At 30.6% G+C, this 20,643-nt stretch overlaps 2 protein-coding genes across 4 annotated transcripts; one reads left to right on the top strand and one right to left on the bottom strand.

The window, feature by feature from the left end:
* Positions 1 to 381: 381 nt before the first annotated feature.
* Positions 382 to 3,980, bottom strand: LOC107905969 (peroxisomal (S)-2-hydroxy-acid oxidase). 3 transcript variants are annotated; one of them, XM_041093828.1, is made up of 12 exons: positions 3,767 to 3,980; positions 2,978 to 3,154; positions 2,686 to 2,810; positions 2,194 to 2,240; positions 1,999 to 2,076; positions 1,764 to 1,888; positions 1,565 to 1,631; positions 1,410 to 1,472; positions 1,249 to 1,318; positions 1,063 to 1,163; positions 855 to 959; positions 382 to 705 (listed from the first exon to the last, which is right to left on the bottom strand). In XM_041093828.1, exons 2-12 carry the CDS (start codon positions 3,112 to 3,114, stop codon positions 520 to 522), a joined length of 1,104 nt encoding a protein of 367 aa, XP_040949762.1. In that variant the 5' UTR covers positions 3,115 to 3,154; positions 3,767 to 3,980; the 3' UTR covers positions 382 to 519. The 3 variants fall into 3 exon arrangements, with proteins under 3 accessions (XP_040949762.1, XP_040949763.1, XP_040949764.1); XM_041093829.1 differs by having other exon boundaries at positions 3,708 to 3,965; XM_041093830.1 differs by lacking the exon at positions 3,767 to 3,980 and adding an exon at positions 3,247 to 3,439.
* Positions 3,981 to 11,315: 7,335 nt separating this feature from the next.
* On the top strand, positions 11,316 to 12,495 carry LOC107905970 (uncharacterized). Its single transcript, XM_016832771.2, has one exon. The coding sequence runs from the start codon at positions 11,450 to 11,452 to the stop codon at positions 12,296 to 12,298; it is 849 nt and encodes a 282-aa protein (XP_016688260.1). The 5' UTR covers positions 11,316 to 11,449; the 3' UTR covers positions 12,299 to 12,495.
* Positions 12,496 to 20,643: the final 8,148 nt, after the last annotated feature.

Raw genomic sequence — 20,643 nt, 5'->3', positions numbered from 1 at the left:
CATTATTTGATTTCAATCCAGGATGACTACTCGCAGAACAAATATTCATCCAAAAAAGATATTAATTGAAGCAATATTTATACTTGTTTTAAAATTAACTTAAACCTTATAGGAAAAAAAAGTTGACACATACGATTTCAAGTTCTGGTTCTCAGATTCGGACGTTTCGAAACAACTGTTGGTGGTAGTAAAAAAATGTTGAAATTGGATCATTTTGTCGGTATATGTAACTCAGTACTTGTGTGCCTCTGTACCCAAGAGTTGAATTTGATTTTAACACATACAGCAACAGTTCTTGGATTGGCTGATATTGGTTTCCATTCTATTCAGGCTAATAATATCATATCAACATTAATTTGAAGCAAGAAAAAGGAGCAGATATACTGATAAAATGAATGCCTTCTATTGTCAAAACATAAGCTAAATTTTTAGCACTTGTATCAAATCAAGCACCAAGTTTATTTTAATGGAAATATACTCTTAGAACTTTTGACCATTTGAAAGAAGCCATCATCACCTTTACAACCTGGGTACAACACGAGGTTCGTCCCAATCGGCAACAATGTGGTTTCGTGTGATCTCCTTTAGTGAGCGGCAACCACTTAATGCCATAGTCAGCTCAAATTCATCGCGTAGCATCTGAAGCACTTTCCTAACACCAGCTTCCCCTTCCGCAGCCAATGAAAACACTACTGGCCTTCCAATCTGAAAATGAAATATCACACGGTTTCCAAATTCAATCAGGATTTATATGTGAATATATACCGCGTGGGTTGTTCAAGGGGTTGCTAGATATGTTCTGGAACAGCTGCAGGGGAGGATAGGCTAATTATCCTATATGTACAAATACTTACAAATATTCCCGATGCACCCAGAGCTAATGCCTTGAAGACATCGGTTCCACGCCGAACCCCTCCATCAAGAAAAACAGGAACTCTGCCTTGTGCAGCTTTAACAACCTGTATGTTAGCTCCACTAAGTTATTAAACTCCAACAGTACTACGCATATAGATTTTCAAAAAATGGCAATTATAGTATATGTTATTCACTGGAAGTATGTACCTCTTCCAAAGCCATAATAGTTGCAGGCACATAATCAAGCTGGCGAGCGCCATGATTGGATACAATGATTCCTGCTGCTCCAGCTTGTATGGCTAGCCTTGCTGCAATATTAACATTGCAGGTTTCATGACAAAAATATTGAAACGAAGTAGTTTCATTAAGATGGCTTTAGATCAGCTTGCATACCATCCTCAGCAGTAAGAACACCCTTAACTAGAATAGGCAACGATGTTATCGTCTGGAGCCACTTTACATCCTGTTTTATAGACCATAAACACAATTTGAGAATTTTTTCTATTTTATACAGTCCCAGAAATGTAATATATATATTATATACAACATCTTACTTTCCAGCTCAGTGACCTATCAATTTGGCCAGCAACATAAGAAGCTAGTCCAGAGTCATCGGTCTGCCAGATAATCTCCACAATTAGATGAACAAACAGGTAAAGTAAATAGATAATGAATGACTGAGACTGATTAGGGATAAAATAGAATTTACCTTATCCATTTTGCCAAGGTTTAAACCCTCAAAGTTTTTCAAAGTCAGAAATGGTGGCAAAGTAAACCTGCAAGCGAGTATGTGCAAGAAATCCAATACTGTCATATTCTTCGCACGGTGAAACAATGAAACCAAAACTAAGACCCTCCTTTCTTTCGCCCACTTTCAGAAGTTAATTTGCTTGCATTTGATGTCTCACCTGTTCTTGATATCAGCTTCCCTGCGGCCAAGTCTTGGAGTGTCCACCGTAAGGGCAATCGCCTTGAAACCAGCCCTTTCGGCTCTTCTCACAAGCTGTGCAACCACATTCCTGTCTTTGTATACCTGAACAAATAAGCAGTAACCATTGATCATTTGATGATTCAGACGATACAACACAACACTAACAAGCAAGACAATATGCAAAAAGTGTAAAGATGATTTCTCAAACTCACATAGAGTTGGAAAAAGTGAATGCCAGGTCCCGTTGAAGCAACCTCCTCAACGCTGGAAGTAGCCCACGAGGATAGTGTCTGAAGGGGAAAATCATAAATAAAATCTAAAGCAGCAGACTGCGGGAGGCAGAATACAAGCTATACATATACAAATTCGGATTTAGAGTAAAGATAACTTAATAGTGAGAATCAAACCATAATTGTTCCTGCAGCTGAAGCTGCTCGGGCTGTCGCGTATTCTCCTGCATAAAGAAACACACTTTCACATTAAGACAGAGATACACGAATTAAAACAAGTACATAATATACACCTACAATCTTTAGTGTTTCAGTTAAAGACAACAAACCAGCTCCATAAATGAATTGAAGATTTCTAATTTCAAAAAACATTCAATATTTAAGCTGATTTGTTTGACTTCTATGGCATAGTCCATGAACATCATAAGAGTTGATGCTATGTCTGCATATGAAAGTTAAATTTTACATTTTATTCACTCCTTCGCATCTGGAAATCATTCGTATACAAATTTGTTCTGTTTCAGGAAATATCCAGAGTTGCAATGTAAATCATCATGCAAGTTGAAGCATACTCAGCAACCAAAGACGACTGTGCTCAATCTGATATGTGAACATTAGTTGCTCAAACAATCTCATAACAAGGGTACTAAAAAACCAGAACATTCATACCTTCAGGGTGAGCCATTTTCTGCATAGCAGTCGGAGCAATCATGATAGGCATTGAAATCTTGAATCCCAGGACAGTGGTGGTCATGTCAATCTTGCTAACATCAATAAGAATGCGGGGTCGAAACCTATCATAAAATAAATGAACCAGAATAATTAAATGAAAAGATAAAACTAAAACTACTATATAACCCACAAAGAAAAAAGATTGCCAGAAAACTTGGAAGTATGGTTACGTTTTTCATCGCAAGTCCACAATACAAAAGCTATTCATTTGTAAAGTAACAGAACTTACAAAATCCTGGAAAATGCATTTCGATTCTCCTTGAGAGTCCACTGGTCCTCTGCACCTGATGCATAGTAGTCATAAACCATCTTGGGTAACTTCTTTTTTGCAATGGCCTCATATTCAGTGACATTAGTTATCTCCATTTTTTTTCCTTACAGATAATTTTTGCTATCCCAATGTAATCTGAATTCCAGGAAAAAGAAAATACGTCAGACTGATGTTGTTCAGAGAAAATAGGAGAGCTAAAACAAAGGTCAACTACACTATAAGATCACCGCAATCTAAACCCCTGCCTAAAACTCCAATACTAGAGTGGCCAGCATGGCAGAATCAAAAGAAATCTGTAGAGTACTACTTTTTTTTTTCTTTCAAGGCCAAAAAGTCCCAGCAAAAGGCAATTAGGAATGATTTTATCACTTTTCTCCAACTTTTTTTCAATGACTCAAAAGTTTCAAATCCACTTAAATCTTCTGTCAAAATAATTGAACTCCACAACATATAACTAAAAAGGAGTATAGTGAAAACGATCACACGTTAGTTATTTAAAGCTCATGATTGTAATATTACACCACTGGATTAAATTTAGGATGTTGACGGGAAAGTTCAAATTAAATCCACTTCAATGAAAATAATCGCAAAAAGAAAGGTTGACAAGTTTCGATCATTCAATAATTACTCGACCAAAGCCAGAAATCAGCTCAAACCCATAATCAAACATACAAAGATGATGACATACCTAAGGTTTTAAGAGAAAACTATAATCGGACAGAACATTATAAAGAGCAAAGAACAGACCTTGGCTACGTCCAACAATGGGGAGTGAGAGAGAGAGGAGGGGGGGGGGAGATAAAGTGAAAAGGATTGGAAATAATGGTGGAGAGAGAAGTAACCAAAAAAACAAACAAACAAGTGACATGGTGTGGAGAAAAGATGTGAGAGAAATATAGAGAGAGCATTATTGGGATTGGGCTTTCAAGGCGAGCATTGAAGCCAAATCTGGGTCATGGAAACGTCAGAACCTGTGTAGTGATCGTTTTCCTTTTATTCTCATTGCTCCAACCATCCCCATCTAATTTGCATTTGAATCTTAATTAATGTGTCTTTCGGTTAATGTAATTTCTCTTTCGATGTAATTTGATTACTCTAATTTAATTATAAACAAAAGTTTCAATAGTATATTTATCATTTTGAAATTAAAATTACTATCGAACCCTTCACCTATACTGTGGAAATAAATTGTAATTAGTACAAAATTCTAGATTCAATTCTTTTTCCACCCATTTATAGAAGATTAACTCGATTGGTATGGATATTATTGTCAATATAAAAAGATGTGAATTCATGTGTTGTTGAGGAGTGACTATAAATAATTCTAGTCATTGTATAAAAAAAATAAATATAATCATTTTCTATAATAAAATTATTAATTGAATTTTCAACCAGGCATGAGTTAAATCTCCATATAAATTAAATGTGATCAAATATTATTAAAACAGGAAGAGAAATGGATGTTTTGTCCTTTATTTTCCTCCTCAAGATAAGTATTCCCCCCATAAACTCTAAACAAGCTTTGTTGTAAACGATGGGAGTGTGGCGAGTGAGAGTCGTCGCTTTCTTATGTTGGGATGGTGCTCCTCACGGACATCAAATGCGTGTGATCGTTACAAGCAACTGTTTGACGTGTGATGAGAGTCGCCCAACCTCACAAAATTCAATGAGGATAGAGCTTCATTTTTCTTTAATGAAATTTCTTATCAAATTTTGACCCGCGATTGCATGGCTGACGGCTTATGTGAGAAGTTAGATTTTAGACAATAACTAATTATTTGGAATTTTATTAAAATGCATCGTGCAAATTAAACACCTATTTATGCTTCAAGTATAAATTATCAATTTCTTCTCCTTTTTCTCCCTTTTGGTAATTTTTACGGAAATAATATGATAAAGAAGATGAAAAAATAATATCATAATATTAGCAGAGTATTGGTTACAAATGATTTAAATAATAAAAAATATTTGTCTTGTCAATAATGTTGTTAATAGTAAATTAAAGCATATATTCTCTGACACAATCCAATCCAAATGATTGGGTTTATAAAATTGAGCAAGTGCTGAGATTCATCAACATTTTCCGAAGAAAATGACAAATTCTGGATATCTGCAATTGGGCTTAATGAGTTCTGCTGTTGCATCTTTTGTTAATATTTTCCATTTCCGTGGGCCGAAATTAAAATTGTCTGCGACACTGTTGGTTCTCAGTAATATTCAAATTTTGAATAACATGACAATTAATTAAAGTCAAATGGGATTATTGGAGAAATAAAAATTGGAACTTACTTTCAAGATAATTTCACTTTTAATAAATTATCCACCATGCATGTGACATAAGAGACAACTTATTTGTTTACGCCTTCCAATTGGAATAATCAAATTAATTTATGACTTTTAATAAATCTAAAAGAAGTAAATAATGAGAGTAAAAAAAAATATACAAGAAACCAATGAGATTTTAGTTGAAATGTCTTGAGAATTTTGATGGTTTAAGTTTAAATTTCACTATGTGTTTCGGTTTAAATTATTTTTATGTAAAAATATTAATAGTAATATTTGCTTTTTAAAAAAATGATTTTAATTTTTTTCCTAATTAAATTTGTAACTAGTTAAATCCTAATTAAGTTTTTTAAACATTTGATTTTATAGTTTATTTAAAAAAACCATCCAAGTTTAAACAATTTCTGTCCATCAAATAAACTAGTTTAATATCACGTGCATGCATATTTATTTTTTGATTTATGAAATAATACCTTTGTTTAATCTCAAGATAATATGCACTTATTAATTAGATAATAATTATTCTGATTTAGAAATTTGATTAATTTAAAATAATAAAATAATATTTTTAAAATAGAAAGCAAAAGTTTAGTAATTGTATAAAATAAATAAACTTAAAATTTATTAATTAAAAAATCTAAACTAAAAAAATAAATAATTTCAATAGTTAAAATTATTTTTTTTCATAATAGGCATGGCATTACTTTTGTTCCCTAAATTCATCATTCTAATAATTGAATAGTGAAATCAAACCTCTTAAATAATGGAGTGAACATATTTGTAAATCATCTTTTTATTATCAATTATATATTGCAATATGCGCTATTATGTTACAATTATTAGTCATTATTTTATAATTTTTTATCAATATTTGTTCTTATTTTTCTATTAGTTTCTAATTTCCAAAAAAAATATTTTGAATTAATAGTATTATTTTAAAAAAATTTAATTTTAGAAACATACCATTTAATGATCTATATTTGTGAGTTAACTTAGAAAAATTAATGTTACAATAGCCATTTGTAAATATTTTATTTTTATCAACAGCTTATGCAAATTCTGAAATTTTAGTGATATAGTTTATAATTGTTGCCTTATCTATCATAATTTATTACATTGATAGGAATTAATTATTATTATTTTTACTTACTATAATATTATTATGTTATTACAATCATTTTTAATAATTTTTAATAAATTAATTGCTTTTGGTAAACAAAACAACATTAATGTGATAATAAATAAAATTTATTAATTTGAAGTTGGTTAATATAATGAACTCTATTTTCAAATATTAATTAATTTAAAATTAAATAAAACAATGAAGTTATATATATATGTTACACTTATATATAAATAAAAATAAAATTCAAGTTTCAGCAAAAGTGGGCTAACATTAGGTCTTCAGCCCAAAGTAAGGAACTTTTGAGAGTGGGCCTTTCCGCAGTTGCCGAAGTAGAAATGTAGCCATCTTGTTAGGAAATATCTAGCTGTACCTCTAGAAATTTCAAAACACAACCTATTATCATCCTCGGTTGATTAGAAAAAACTTTTAGGGCCAGTTCTTCATTACTTAAAAAAAGTACTTCTGACTCCAAAAGTACTTTTAAAAGAAAATCTGTGAAGAACAAACTGCTTTTGGCTGAAATTTTTAACTTTTTAGAAGTATTTTTCAAAAGCAATTCTAAAAAGGAAAAGCTAAAAAATAACTACTGATGGCCGAAAGGAAAAGCCATACTATTTACAAAGATATATTTCTTGTGGTTTTTTTTTCTAGAGGAAAAGCATAGTAAAGAAAAAAGCAAATAATAATGTTAGTAGAACAACAATCATTTAGCCTCTTTTTATATAAAAAAAAAAAACCAACTTTATAAATCAAAGGATACATGAATGTAGCATCAAGTTATATATGGTGGATTTTACTTTTTGTCCATATTCTCACCGCCCCTAACCAAACCCTATACGGCCGCCGTACCTATCAAGCACCACCCAAATGACAAATAGATTCCATCCTTGAGGATTTTGGGCATGTTTTCTTGTAGTTGTGTTTTTAAGATAATAAAACGTTTTGTATAAATACCTTCACTTTTTATTAATTCTCTTGTTTCCTTCTTTTTTAGCGCCTATCAATTTCTTCTATTTATTGACTATTGTATAGGAATAGGGTGTGTTGGGTTAATGTGACCATTTCTTTCAGCTTGTTATTCATTTATTCAAGAATTAATAAGAGGTAGTTTGCATGATAAAAATACACGTCACCATTACAAAAGACTAAGCATCACCCTAAACAGGGTCCATAATATGTGATTATGATTAACAAATACACCTCCATCGCTTTCTAGCGACCACAAGAAAACCCAAGTAGAAAAGCCATCTAGATAATCCATGACCGTTCATTCTTTTTTAAGCCAATTTTTGTGTATATGAAGTTGCTACAAGATCTGGTGTTATTCTTAACGTAAAAAAAACTTAGCTTATTAATCAGATTTGTTTTTTTATGATCTAGAATACTCTTGTCGCCCATTAAATATTGAGGTTAATAAAGATGAAAGTAGCCGCGCTCCGCTACCATGAATTAAGCCATCTCTTCCGTTGAACCCAAAATCAATTAAGAAATTATAAATGAGGAAGCCCACGAAACTGGTCTTTGTCTTGCTGTCTTTGGAGTGTTCCTCTGGTTACTACAAAACCCTATTCCATAAACATATTTAATTTCTTGCAACAATCTTGTACTCGATCTTATCACGCAAGAAAGAGAGACGATTAACCAATCATCATCTGCCATGGGATTCTCAAAATCTCCTTCCCCATACCCTAAAAATTTTATAATAACAAGTTATTAACAAAAAGGAGGGTAACATTTTTCAAAAGGGCCAACTTTAAAAAAAAGAACAATAGAAGATAGGATAAATTAAATTTGATTTGATGTATTTATACACATAAAAATTTCAATTTTGGTTTAATTATGCATATCAATTATATATAAATTTAAAAATTAAATTAAATTATTTTAGTGTTACATAAATATTATTTATGCATGCAAAATGTAATTTAATGTCTCGTGATAACACTTTTTTTTTGAAGTTACAAAAATACTGTAATTACAAATAATATATGAATAACCATAACCAAAATTAACAATTACAAAGCATACTTGAACTAATAATCAAAATATATTGAGATAATACTCATACATGGTGATACTTAAACCAAAATAAAATTTGAAGAGAACGCTCACATGATTTAAATAAAATATAACTCAAATTTGAGATTTCAAGATTTTTAAACTCTCGACTTTATCATTAAATCAATATCTCGTTAATCACATATATAATATTTCGAAATTAAATTATGTGTGTATAAAAGCATCACATTTCATATCATGTCAAAATTCTTAGTTCTGAATTTATAGTAAAAAAAGAAAGAAAGTGAGATTGAGTCTGGCGATCAAGAAGATTACCAAATCATGAGATTGATGAGTCCTCCACAATTATTATAAGTGCAAACGAGGCGATAAATATAGTTGTAAACTTTGTCAAAATAATAATCCCATTTTGATCTTCAAAAAGTTGGTGTTGTTGCACCTACACGTGGCTAACATCCAAGTGGGATGGGACCCAACACTTGGCGGCTACAAAGAAGAGATCCTTTCCTTGGCGGGTCCCCATCAAAGATTTGTATGGTACCATGTGTAAGATTGTGGCAAATTTTGCAAAATTAAAAGGTGACAAACCGTGGTCCACCACCTCTATTATATTATACATCTTAATATATTATATTATGCTTAAGATCAGGATGTTTTTGGTTTATATTTAAGGGGAATGTACATATTTACTCCCTAGATTTGGTAATTTTTCAACTTAATCTTTGTTTTTTTTTGTTTATATTGAATGAGTTTAGTAACTTTTTTCAATTTTGGTCTATTTAATGATGTGACATTATGAGAATGTGCCATGTTATCACCTAATTTTTAGGTGATAATGTGGTGCTGCAACATCACATGAACCAAAATTGAAGAAAAAAATTGTTGAGTTCAAAAATTAATGTGAACAAAGAAAGTTTAAGGACCAATTGAAAAAAATTGTCAAATTTAGAGACTAAATTGTTGTTTTACCCCTTATTAAATTTCAAAAACTTTTGGAGAAGAGAATGATTAGAAAATTAAACATACACTTGAAACTAGACCTGTTTATGGGTCGGGCTATATATTCAGGCTTGAAGGTCCGTTGAAACTTTAGAAGGTTTGGGTAAAAATATTAGGCTCGAAAAATGGGCTTAGGAGAAAAATAGACTCAGTCATAATATGGGTTGAACTCGGGCTTGAATATTTAAAACTTGAGCTCGGCCTGAACTATTTTTAAGTTTATAATACTTTATATTATGTTATTTTATATGTTATACAATAAATATGTACTAAATATATAATACTACAATGTAAATATTAAAATATATTAAGATAACTATATAAACAATTTAATAAGTAAAAAAATAAAAAAATATTAAATTAAAATTATATAAAAAATTAAAAATAATATGGATGAGTCTAAAATGAGTTTAAATTAGTCTTTTATAAATATATATGAACTTAAACAAAATTTTAAATCTATATTTTGAGTTGAGTCGAGATTTAAGTAAATATAAAATATATTAATATCATATTTAAACCTATTTAAACTCGACCCGCCTTGAATAGTTGCAGTTGGGACTAGGGGTGGCTTTTTTGGGTTAAAAAAGTTCAATGATTAAGCAATCAAACAAAGGAAACTCCCATTTACATTGCACTTACATGAAATGTCGTGGAGGGCACATAATCATGAAGAAAAGATGGGCCTCCAGATCCCACCCTTTGATGATCATTAAAAAGAGGGCCGGGGTTTGGGATTGTGGGTCCTCAACAGGGAAATTAACACGTGGAATCAATCATGTTTTAGCATGGGGTATGACTGTGTGGGTGTAATTTCAATTTTTAGTCTTGTATTATGCGTGTTAAAGTGTGGTCCAATTAACAGTGGAAAGTTTATTAAGAGATGAACGTATGATTGAGAGAAGATTGTGATGTCGTTTTGTGATGATAGATATAAGGCAAATATTATTTGACTTGGTTTACAGTTTGACTTCAAATCGATGAATTGGATATTATATTATGGTAATCCGATCATAATTGTGCCGGTGATGTGAAATATAAGTGCCAAAACATGCATTCTTGGCCATATTAACGGTGTTCTTTTTCTTCTCTTTATTTTTTTATTTCTAAAGTCTACAACTCAGAATGAATGTAGCAAATGACTAGGATCACACTACAATTTAATAAAACTATTTGGACCAAAGTTTATAAGTTGTTGGCTCTTATTGATCCCTTATGAAGTTACGTGTTTTCAAGATTAATTGAAGTAAAAAGGAAATTGTTTGCAATGATTGCTTCATATCCAGAAAATATCATTTTCTTTCAAATTGCAATATCTTTTTTATAGTTGATGAGACCCATATCTAGGAAATTTTAAAGTTATATGTGAGATTTTTTTAAAAAAATTTATTTTAATTGTCATCTCCATTAATGATTATAATTATAATTATGTTTTAAAAATATAAAAGTATTTTTAAATGATGTTTTAATTTTACAAGTAGGTAATATTTTATCTTTTTAAAACTTTAAATGAGACATGGGTTGTCCTTTAAATATTACTTTTGGAATTTAAATTAAACTTTGTTACCAATGTGTCAAAATTATAAAAATTTATTTGATACATTAATAGCATTCAAATTGAAAAGATGAATTGTGTAATGGAAACATTAAATATATAACTATATTTGAACTTTAGCAAATACTAACCCTAAGTTTGTTTTCATTAAACATAAATCACGTAGTTATTGAAAAGATGATAAGAAAGGTAGTAGGTCATACTAAGTAAATACAATGAAATTGTAGGGGTGTGTTTGTGATTTACAAATGTGATGGTGGTTGCTTCAATTATTTCCCAACTTAATTGAGACCCCTATAAAAGGCGGATTTGAGCTTCGGAACTTCTCCTACTCCGATTTCAAATCCCCAAGCCTTGCTCCTGCTCTTTCAGTCTTCAAATATTATTATACCCTTCTTCTCCCTCTTCCATTCCCTACACTTAGCTAAGCTCTCTAACTGCAAGTCTAATGGAAAATCCATTGAAATCCCACAAATCCAGAGCCTATCGAAAGGCAAAAGGAAAAGGAATGGTGGCACCCTTTGCCTTTCTTTTCTCCATTGTGTTTTACTTCTCTATCTTCTACGTCTTCAGCTTTTCACCGTCGGCTCTTTTCAGCGATAACAAGTTCTGGTTCGTCATTTCCAACACTCTCATCCTCATCATTGCCGCTGATTACGGTGCTTTCTCTTCCTCCAAAGACCAGAAGCGTGACTTTTACGATGAATATTACGCCTTGCGTAGCCAAGCAGCCAGGACGACGACTACTACTGTTGCTCCTCCATTTGTTTCGCAATACCCCGAAATTGTGAAAAAGAACATTCCCGTGGGAGAAGAGATTACTTCGAATGAAAAGAATAAAGCAGATGATCATGTAATCGAAATTAACAATGAAATTATCCCGGAAAAGATATTGGAAATTGTCAAAATTGAACCTTCAACTGGCAATTTCGAAGCAAAGACTACTCAGCAGGACGAAACTCCTATTAAAGCAGCTGATAATGGAACTTGTTGTGATCACCAGGTAATGATCAACAACAAGAACAAGAAGAAGAAGATTGAACCAAAAACTATCCGACGAAGCAAGTCTGAAAAAGTGAAACATGTTAATAAAGCACTTGACGACAAGAAGGGTGCTTTACATCGTTCAAAGACGGAAAAGCAGCATGAACATGAGGAACCAAGTGCCAAAGACGACGAGTTTTCCACCATGTCAAATGAGGAACTTAACAGGAGAGTCGAAGAGTTCATTGAGAAGTTCAATCGCCAAATTAGGCTTCAAGGTGCTAGAAATCGCCAACTTTTGGAATTGGAATAGGAGATACTGTAATAGTTATACAACCAAAAAAGAAAAAAAAAAAAAAAAGAAAAAACCTGTCAGTTTCATTATGGTTTTGATTGGGGGTACTTTGTCTTCCCACTTTGTTTTTGTTGTCTTCCATTAGAAAGTACGGTAGCTGGTGGTCGGTGTAAATGGTTGGAAGTTTAGTAAGAACTACGAAGAGTTATCTTTTTCAATTCCCTTTCAACGATTTTCGTTTTCAAAAGGACTCCTTACATTTTAGCCATGCATGTCTTGTATCTTCGAGTCGATTAGATTGTACAAAATCTAGGTGGCATAAAGTGGAATAATTTTCCCTTATAATTTGGTCTGGTACGGCGTTACTATCATGATTGAATACATCCCTATCTTGGGAATGAAGATCAAACCACTAGTCTTACTAGTATTTTCTTCCTAAATTGTTATCAATTTTGTTCTATTAATAGAATAAGTTTTCAGGATTAATAAAATTTTTAAAAAAATTATTAGTTTAATGAGATTTTTTAAAAAACAAATTTGGAGTGTAATTAAATTTTCTGTGATATTAATGAGAATTTTTAAAAATTTTAAGAAAGTTTAATAAAAAATTTTCTAAAGAAACAAAAATATTCAAAAAAAAATTGAAAGGCCTAATTAAAACATTTTAAAAATTTCAAGAGAAAAATCAATATTTTACTGTTTTTTTTTTGGGGTGGCTAGGTAGCCAAAACTACCTGCCTCTGAACATCACATATCAAAATGCCAAAACATGTATATATATTAAAGAGTGAGCCCAAAAAATTATTTAGGGAGACCGGAATTGGATAATAAAATTCCGAGAAACATAATTTTATAATGTATTAATTTATTATTTCATCTTTTTTTTTTGAAAAGATTAAATGCAATTTTCTTTATTTTATAGAGAACTTAAATAAAAATTTTCCATTTGAAAAGGATCAAAACCTTTACCTACCCATTCAAATTCGACCCGTATATATTTATTCCCATTATCTAGCACCATTATACATAAATAGTGCAAATGAATAATTTATATGTCTAATTTCATAAATAAAAATTTGGGGTGCTAAGAATACAAATTATCATCTCAAGTCTAAAGAAATAAAATATATATCCGAAAATCTTTTGAGCTTTTGGATAAATATAAAAAACAAATCTGGAACAAATAATCAGGATGAAACATTAGAAGTTATGCCAGTAGGGCCAACTACAAATTAAAGCACTAAATTTACATATACTTCAATTAAATCATGTTCGTCCATGCAATTACTTTCCATTATTGCATGCACTTCACTAACTGCAGGAGACATACAAAACTATCATAATTTTGCTACATATATACAAAATAATTTATTTTTAAAAAAAATCAATAATTTGGGAAGTCCCCAATTCCTTTTATTCAGAGGAGGGGTCGGTTACTTTGATGAAGGATTTCAGGGTAAATGATTGAATAGAATAATAATTCATATTATGTCAACGTATAAAATAATAATGCAAGGAGAAACATGATTGATGCATGTATACCAAATCCTTATTCTTGATAATATTATAAGTTGAGTCGTCGTCAACAATGATTTTGCTTAAATAGTATTATTTATATTAGAATTTTAAAGGTGTGCTCTTCTTCTTCTTTTTGTAGTATTGTAATTATCATATAGCTAATTACTCCTAACTTTTTGTCTATAATTAATTGATAGAGTCTGAAGCCCTTGAAATTACTTGGCAAGAAATTAGGACCGTCTCTAACAGTCTAGAAAAAAACCCTTAACCCCAAGTTACATATTGCATGGTTTTATTTTTATATATATATACACATCAAGGACAGATTTGTTGGGATGTTGTGTTTCACATGAGTTATAAGCCATTGGATGAAAATAAAATATAATAATCTTCTTGTGGTAGGGTGATGAGGACTTTTCAATTAACTGTAATGAAACCTCTTGGATAGATTTTATAGACTCCCAGTTTTGAGGTGGAAATTGCATTATCATGCCTACTCAAATGTAGCTGAATTTATCTATAAAATTTTTGGTAATCTCTTACCTCCAATTAAAGAAAAAAAACAAAAATATGAAATACAGAACAAAAGGTAGTGCAGCATCGAAACAGAGCCAAATTAGAACAAAATCAAAATGAAACATTATCGATGGCCATCAGTTCAACAATGTGGGATCCTAACCTAGTAATTGTAGGGTGTATGCTTCCCTGAAAATGTTCTAAAAAGAGATATTGGAGATCAATATGTTAAAATGAAAATTGGCTGTAGTCTTAAATAAAAGTACAGTTGTCTTATATCAAGAAGTAAGAACATGCAGAGGGCCAATCTTAGTAGGGTTTTGTTTATTTTTAATTAACTTAAACTTAGCCCTTTGATCGTGACGTGCATAGGGTTCAAAATCCTTTACATCAAATAATTGAGGAGAAATATTATTGCCAAAGGTCATTTCCACATCTATAATAAAAGGGGAAATATCAATTGTACTTGAAAAAAACATAATTAATGAAGTATTTCCTTCTCCATTTCAGTAAAATCAATAGATTAAATGAAAATTAATTAAATATTCAAATCATTCTTAATCACCAATGATATAAAGCCAATAGCCAAGAGATCCGGGTTCCTATTACTTTCTTGAAAAACTCATCATTTTAGTAAGAAAATGAAAGCTCAAAAGATACACAAACGCACTTTAGGTTTTGCCCTCACCTTTTAACATCATCAATAGATTTAGAATCTTGCTTGGTGCCATATTTGTAACATAAATATCATTATGAAGTCTAAAAAGCAGAAAGCTAGAGATTCTTCTTCTCATTCATTAATCTCTTCCTCAACCTAAATTATAGCCTCTACTTTTTCTTTCTAATTTTGAGTTATATCAACACCGTTGGGAGAATGGGATAGCACCCCTCCTTATTCATTGAATGGTAAATTATTCTTTTATCTGGTTGAACGTAATACTCATTTAATGGAATAACAAAACAAAATAAATTTTTTATTAGTCCTTTAAAACTTAGACTCAAAAAATATAAAAATAAAATATTTAAAATATTTTATTATAAAAATAATTATATTAAAATATAATTAAATTATTTATTATTTTTATTAAATTACATTTAATAATAATCCTATTAAAATTTATAAATAATAACAATAATAATTTACCTAACAAAATATATGTATAGAAAAGAGCTTTGGTTCTTCAGCTCAATTATAATATTTTGTTACGACGTATGTGTGGTGGAATATTTATATTTTATATTGTATTATATTGATCATGTCATGGATTATAATTGTCTCTTTGCTGTCGTTTTGATGAAGTGGAACCATTTCATTTCATTTCATTTCTTTATCGTTGATTTTTATCGATCGATGATTTCATCGCTTCACTATAAGTTATCGTCAACTTTGAACATTTTAATTGTATATGTTTAAATAATTTTGTTCTAAAATAAGCTCTGAACTGCCTCCCACATCCATCACCCATCTAATCTCGGCCGGCTTGAACAAGATAGAGTTTGGAACTTGTCATTTATTTAAAAAGAATTTTAGCAAAATAAAAATAAAAATGGGAGAAATCTTATCAATAAAATGAAATGCCAGTTAGTGAAGAGAAACAACAAGAATAACAATGATTAAAGTTGATGAGGTAATGGAGTCTAACCACGAGGTTGCTATGCTACTCCAACTGTGAATCAAACAAAGGAAGACATGTTCCAACAGATAACCTAATGATTATTTGGTTGAAACTTTTATGCATTTGGGAAACCGGTCCTTTGCTCTTCTAATTAACACACGTCCTAACGATGAACAATCAATCTTACGAATCTCCATATTAAATATATTCTATTTTGTGGTATACGTAGTTTCAACGTCAAAATGATGAACTTTGATGGTTGTCACTGTTGAAGACCTATTACTGCATTAATTTTGCTTACGTATCGACTTGTTTTGACAAACCAGACTTCAATTTCATTGTTTGGCTCAAGTTTTTGCAAAATGACACGCAGACCATACTTAAACAGCTCATTTATTAAAATATTTGTTGTTTAGGGTTTGTAGGATGCAGGTTTTTTCAAGACCATAATGGATGTTTTGCATCTGTTTCCGAGTTTCAACACTCTTTTAATTACAGACAATGACAGAAATAGGTTTTATGGGCTAAATTCAACTTTGTTTGTTATCTAACTTAAGATTTTGAGTATAATAATATTCTATTTTTATTAATACTGTATATAATAATATAATTTTTTTGTAATGAAATAAAAATATTTTATATATCATAAATAAAGTTGTACATGTAAAATTTTTATACGAATTCAAGTTTTATTATTAAAAAAGTAATAGTATTAAGTGAAATGATTTATCATAAAATATTACAATTTTTATAAAAATAGGATGTCTGTGAAATTCGAATATACTTTAAAATTATACTTATTATCATTGTGAATAAATTAAGCTGCCCACTAGATATCTAAACCCACATTTAGAAATAAGTCCAGTTTTTTATTTTTAAATAAAATGTTTAAAAATGGATATACATTCGGTTCAAAATCTGAATTCAGCCCCTAGTTTCGGTGATGGACAGAGTTATTAATAGGACAATACACGTACCAAACATATGGATGTAATTTGTCGGAAAACAAACGTCCTATTTCAAAATTGATTCTTTCAAGAAAAATCTATCCATATTCATAATTTATAATTATATTTTTTAATAATTTTATCTTTAAAATTCCTACTTACGTTTTACCATTGCATCACTATTCATTTATTACTAAACCAAATTAATGTAACGCTTCATTTAGATGTCACGATGAAAGCAACTCTGTCTTCTTGCTAACTGATGTTGTTGGATTTGACTTTGGACACGCTCTTTTAAGTTTAACAGATGGGCTTCATCTTTTAGGACAAAACCAGGCCCATTTCTGCATGAGTTCATAATTGGGTTGAAGTGGGTTTATAAAAAGAAGAGCCTACTCCTTGTTGAATCAAACCTGTTTATAAAAAGGTTCGTGTTAGTGTTTGACTTGTGTTGCAGTGGTATGGTGGTGGGAAGAAGATATGGATGAACGAAGGGGAAGAACAAGGAAAGGGGAAAATGGAGTTCATAGAGAACTTGACGCTATTGGCAAAGCCTTACTTTGATGGTGAACTTTAGCATTGAAGCAGAGTGCCCAAGGCTGATCCAATGGGCAAAAAGGGTGCATTGAAATTGATAGGGTAGCTAACTTCGTTGCTGATTTATGAATTTCTTTTCGTAGTGAAGAGGAAAATGGGGTTGGAGTAACTGAATCAAAGGATATGAATAAGGGTGAGAACCATTAGAGAGAGATTAGATCTGGTCCGTCTGGTTTCCTTATGAATAAATTTTCATCATTTTCTATATCATTCATTGCATTGCTATAAACATTGCCTCGGATCATACTGTCAAATTTCACCCCAACAATCTGTGGCTATGTCAACCATAATTAACATCGAGTTTTGCTGACAATGGCATAAATGAAGGTGGGAGAATGATGGATATACCTAATTAAGCCTCATAATTTCACATGATCCATAAGTATGATTCATGAAACTGGTTCGCAAGTCAATCTCTTAAAAGCCTTTGGCAGTTAAGTTTCCAGGAAATTTAAAAAAAAAAAAACCTTGGAAGAAAGCAAAAAAATTGAGAAAAAATATCCCCCCCTTCAAAGCTGTCACATATTTCATGGGTTTTACACAAGAAGTACCAAATTACATACTTACCATTTTCAGCCATATAAACTATATTAAACATTTATCTTCTTCGTTAATCATCTTTGAAAGATGTAACATCCCTGCTGATTTCATCATTAAAACTTGAGCAACATGTAAACAAACAAATATGCTTGCACTACATAATTTCACAGCAATGATGCCATTTACCAGTATCAAACTGAGTCTTCTCAATTCTGATCCACCTACAAATACAATATAATATATGTATATGTTACATCGAAGTTTCTGCCTTGTGGGATAAGGAATTTTGATTATATAATATTATTAAAAAAATACTTGAAGATTTTGGGTTTCCTAATGAAAAACAAACCCAACTTTCTTTCTCAGCAAGTCACAATCTGAACCATTTTAGGATCAACATTCAATTAGTCATTGGCTAAGCTATAATTATAAAACTAACAATCCCCTCATCATATGTTTAGGGTTCAACCCAAAATAGGAGATCTAGTTTCCCATCTTATGTTGGCCCTGCTATTTACCTTTGAGTTGTTACATCATACTTATGATAGCTACTGAGGTTACTAAGGACCACACCAACCCTACTCATTGGTTCCATATTTTTATAATTAATCATTCAATAATTTCTACTTATTTGCATTAAATCAACATTATTAAGTTGGAAGAGAACTGAATCTTTAACAACCAACCCCCCCCAAAAAAAAAGAATAAATACCCATAAATATTTTTAGGATATTTTAAAGTTAGTTCAAATATTATTTTTTCTAAGATTAAGAAGGTGCCAAGTGAAACAATACAACTTCCATTATTATTGTATTTTGTTATTAATTCATGTTTATCTAGTAGAGAGAGGAAATCTCCAACATCCACATCAATAGCTTATTATCATATAATACATGATTTTGATTTTTTTTTTCATTTCTTTAAATTTGGCTTCAAGTGAAGTATATATACATCTCTCTTGTCATTGTCAAATTATTAATAAAATTGGGACATTAATTATAGGAAAATGCACAATGTAACATCATTTACCTAATAATCTATCATAGTCATGCATGACAATTATGCTTAAGTGGTACCACACTTATCGAAATTAAGATAACCTTCTAAAGCTGTCATTAAAACTAGTGGTAAGGCAATTAAAGCCACACCAATATCATCGACAACACTTTTAAAATTGTCCCAAAATCAATGTAAATTAAGTTCGAGTTTGAGAAATTCCAAAGTATTATTTCTACTTGATTAATAATGACTTTAATCGTGTTTATGAGTTTGTTTGGGTTATTTGGAGCATGATCTGTTTGTGAAGTAAAGAATAGGTAAATTCTTGATTTTTTGAAGATTTTTAGAGGCTAAGCTCACTATACATTCCAAAAAGATAGTTGACCTATTAAACATAATGATGAGTACTTAAAAAGTAGATTAAGTTGGAATGGGAAAATTTATTTTATAAACTTTCCTTATCATATTATTTATGGTTTTTATTAATTAAAAATAAATATAGCATTTTTTTCACATCATCAATGATCTTCCTCTAGTAACTGTACATATGATGTGGGAAAAATATAATGTATTTAATTTTAATTGATTGAGCCATGAATGATGTGATAAGTAGAGTTCATAAAATAATTTCTCTAGGGAAATAATAATTATAACTAGGGCCAAAAACACAACTTATAATAGTTTTTCTTTTCTTTTCTTTTCTTTTTCTGCCCATGCTCATTAATCCTTTAATTTAATTTTTTTTAAATTGGGTATTTTTTTCTCAAATTTTTTAATTATTTTGTTCACATTAGTCCGAAACTAGGTAATTTTTCTTAAATTTGATCATTGAACTTGATTTCATTGACGTGTGATGATATGACACTAAAATTATATTATGTCATCTTATAGAAATTTTAATATATATAATCTAAATGAAATTCAAAAATATAAAAATTATTTTACAAAAAATTCCGAGTGATGTCGTGGCACAAATTGAGACTAAATTGAGAATAATTATCAAGTTCCGAGACTATAAGTGAAAAAAATCTAAGTACCAATGTGAGAAAAGTTGTTAAGTTCAAAGACCAAATAGTGCATTAACATTTATTTCTAATTAAACATGTAATAGGTAAAGCTACAACCCAGTGTGACTCAACTATTAGCAAGTTTACACTTTGATTACTTAATTTTAAAAAGTTATAAGTTGGTCATTAAACTATTAGTAAGTTTATAAGTTTAAACTTTGCTTACTCAATTTTTGCACCATTACTCTCTAACCTAATAATTCAAACAATATCAACAACAACTCAAGCACCAAACCCTAACAAAACCATTGACAACCCCATGCCTCGCCTTTAACCCTACCAACTTCATTTCCTTTTTGACCAAAGTCATAGCCCAAGATAATCCACAATCAAGTTATTCACACTCTTACCTTGAACTAGCAACCAAATATCATCACAACTATAGTCAACACAAACAAAAATGCTAAGAAAAATTTAAAAAAAAAAGGAAGAAAATCTCCTACTTCAGTTAGCCTCAAACATGACCTACAAAAGCAAAAGGGACTGAATAAAATCAGAGAAAATGGAATAAAATATAAAAAAGGAAACTCAAACGTACTCGATTCAGCCAAGAGTTGCTCAAG

The sequence above is a fragment of the Gossypium hirsutum genome, chromosome D05 (assembly GCF_007990345.1).
Source record: "Gossypium hirsutum isolate 1008001.06 chromosome D05, Gossypium_hirsutum_v2.1, whole genome shotgun sequence".
Classification (NCBI taxonomy): Eukaryota; Viridiplantae; Streptophyta; class Magnoliopsida; order Malvales; family Malvaceae; genus Gossypium; species Gossypium hirsutum.
This window is presented reverse-complemented; position numbering and strand designations above follow the sequence as displayed.

Coding starts and splice junctions, on each gene's coding strand:
- LOC107905969 (XM_041093828.1), bottom strand. CDS start 3,114: ATGGAGATAACTAATGTCACTGAATATGAGGCCATTGCAAAAAAGAAG. Junction 1,473..1,564: donor ACCTTGGCAAAATGGATAAG/GTAAATTCTATT, acceptor ATTATCTGGCAG/ACCGATGACTCTGGACTAGC. Junction 1,164..1,248: donor TGTTCTTACTGCTGAGGATG/GTATGCAAGCTG, acceptor TTAATATTGCAG/CAAGGCTAGCCATACAAGCT.
- LOC107905970 (XM_016832771.2), top strand. CDS start 11,450: ATGGAAAATCCATTGAAATCCCACAAATCCAGAGCCTATCGAAAGGCA.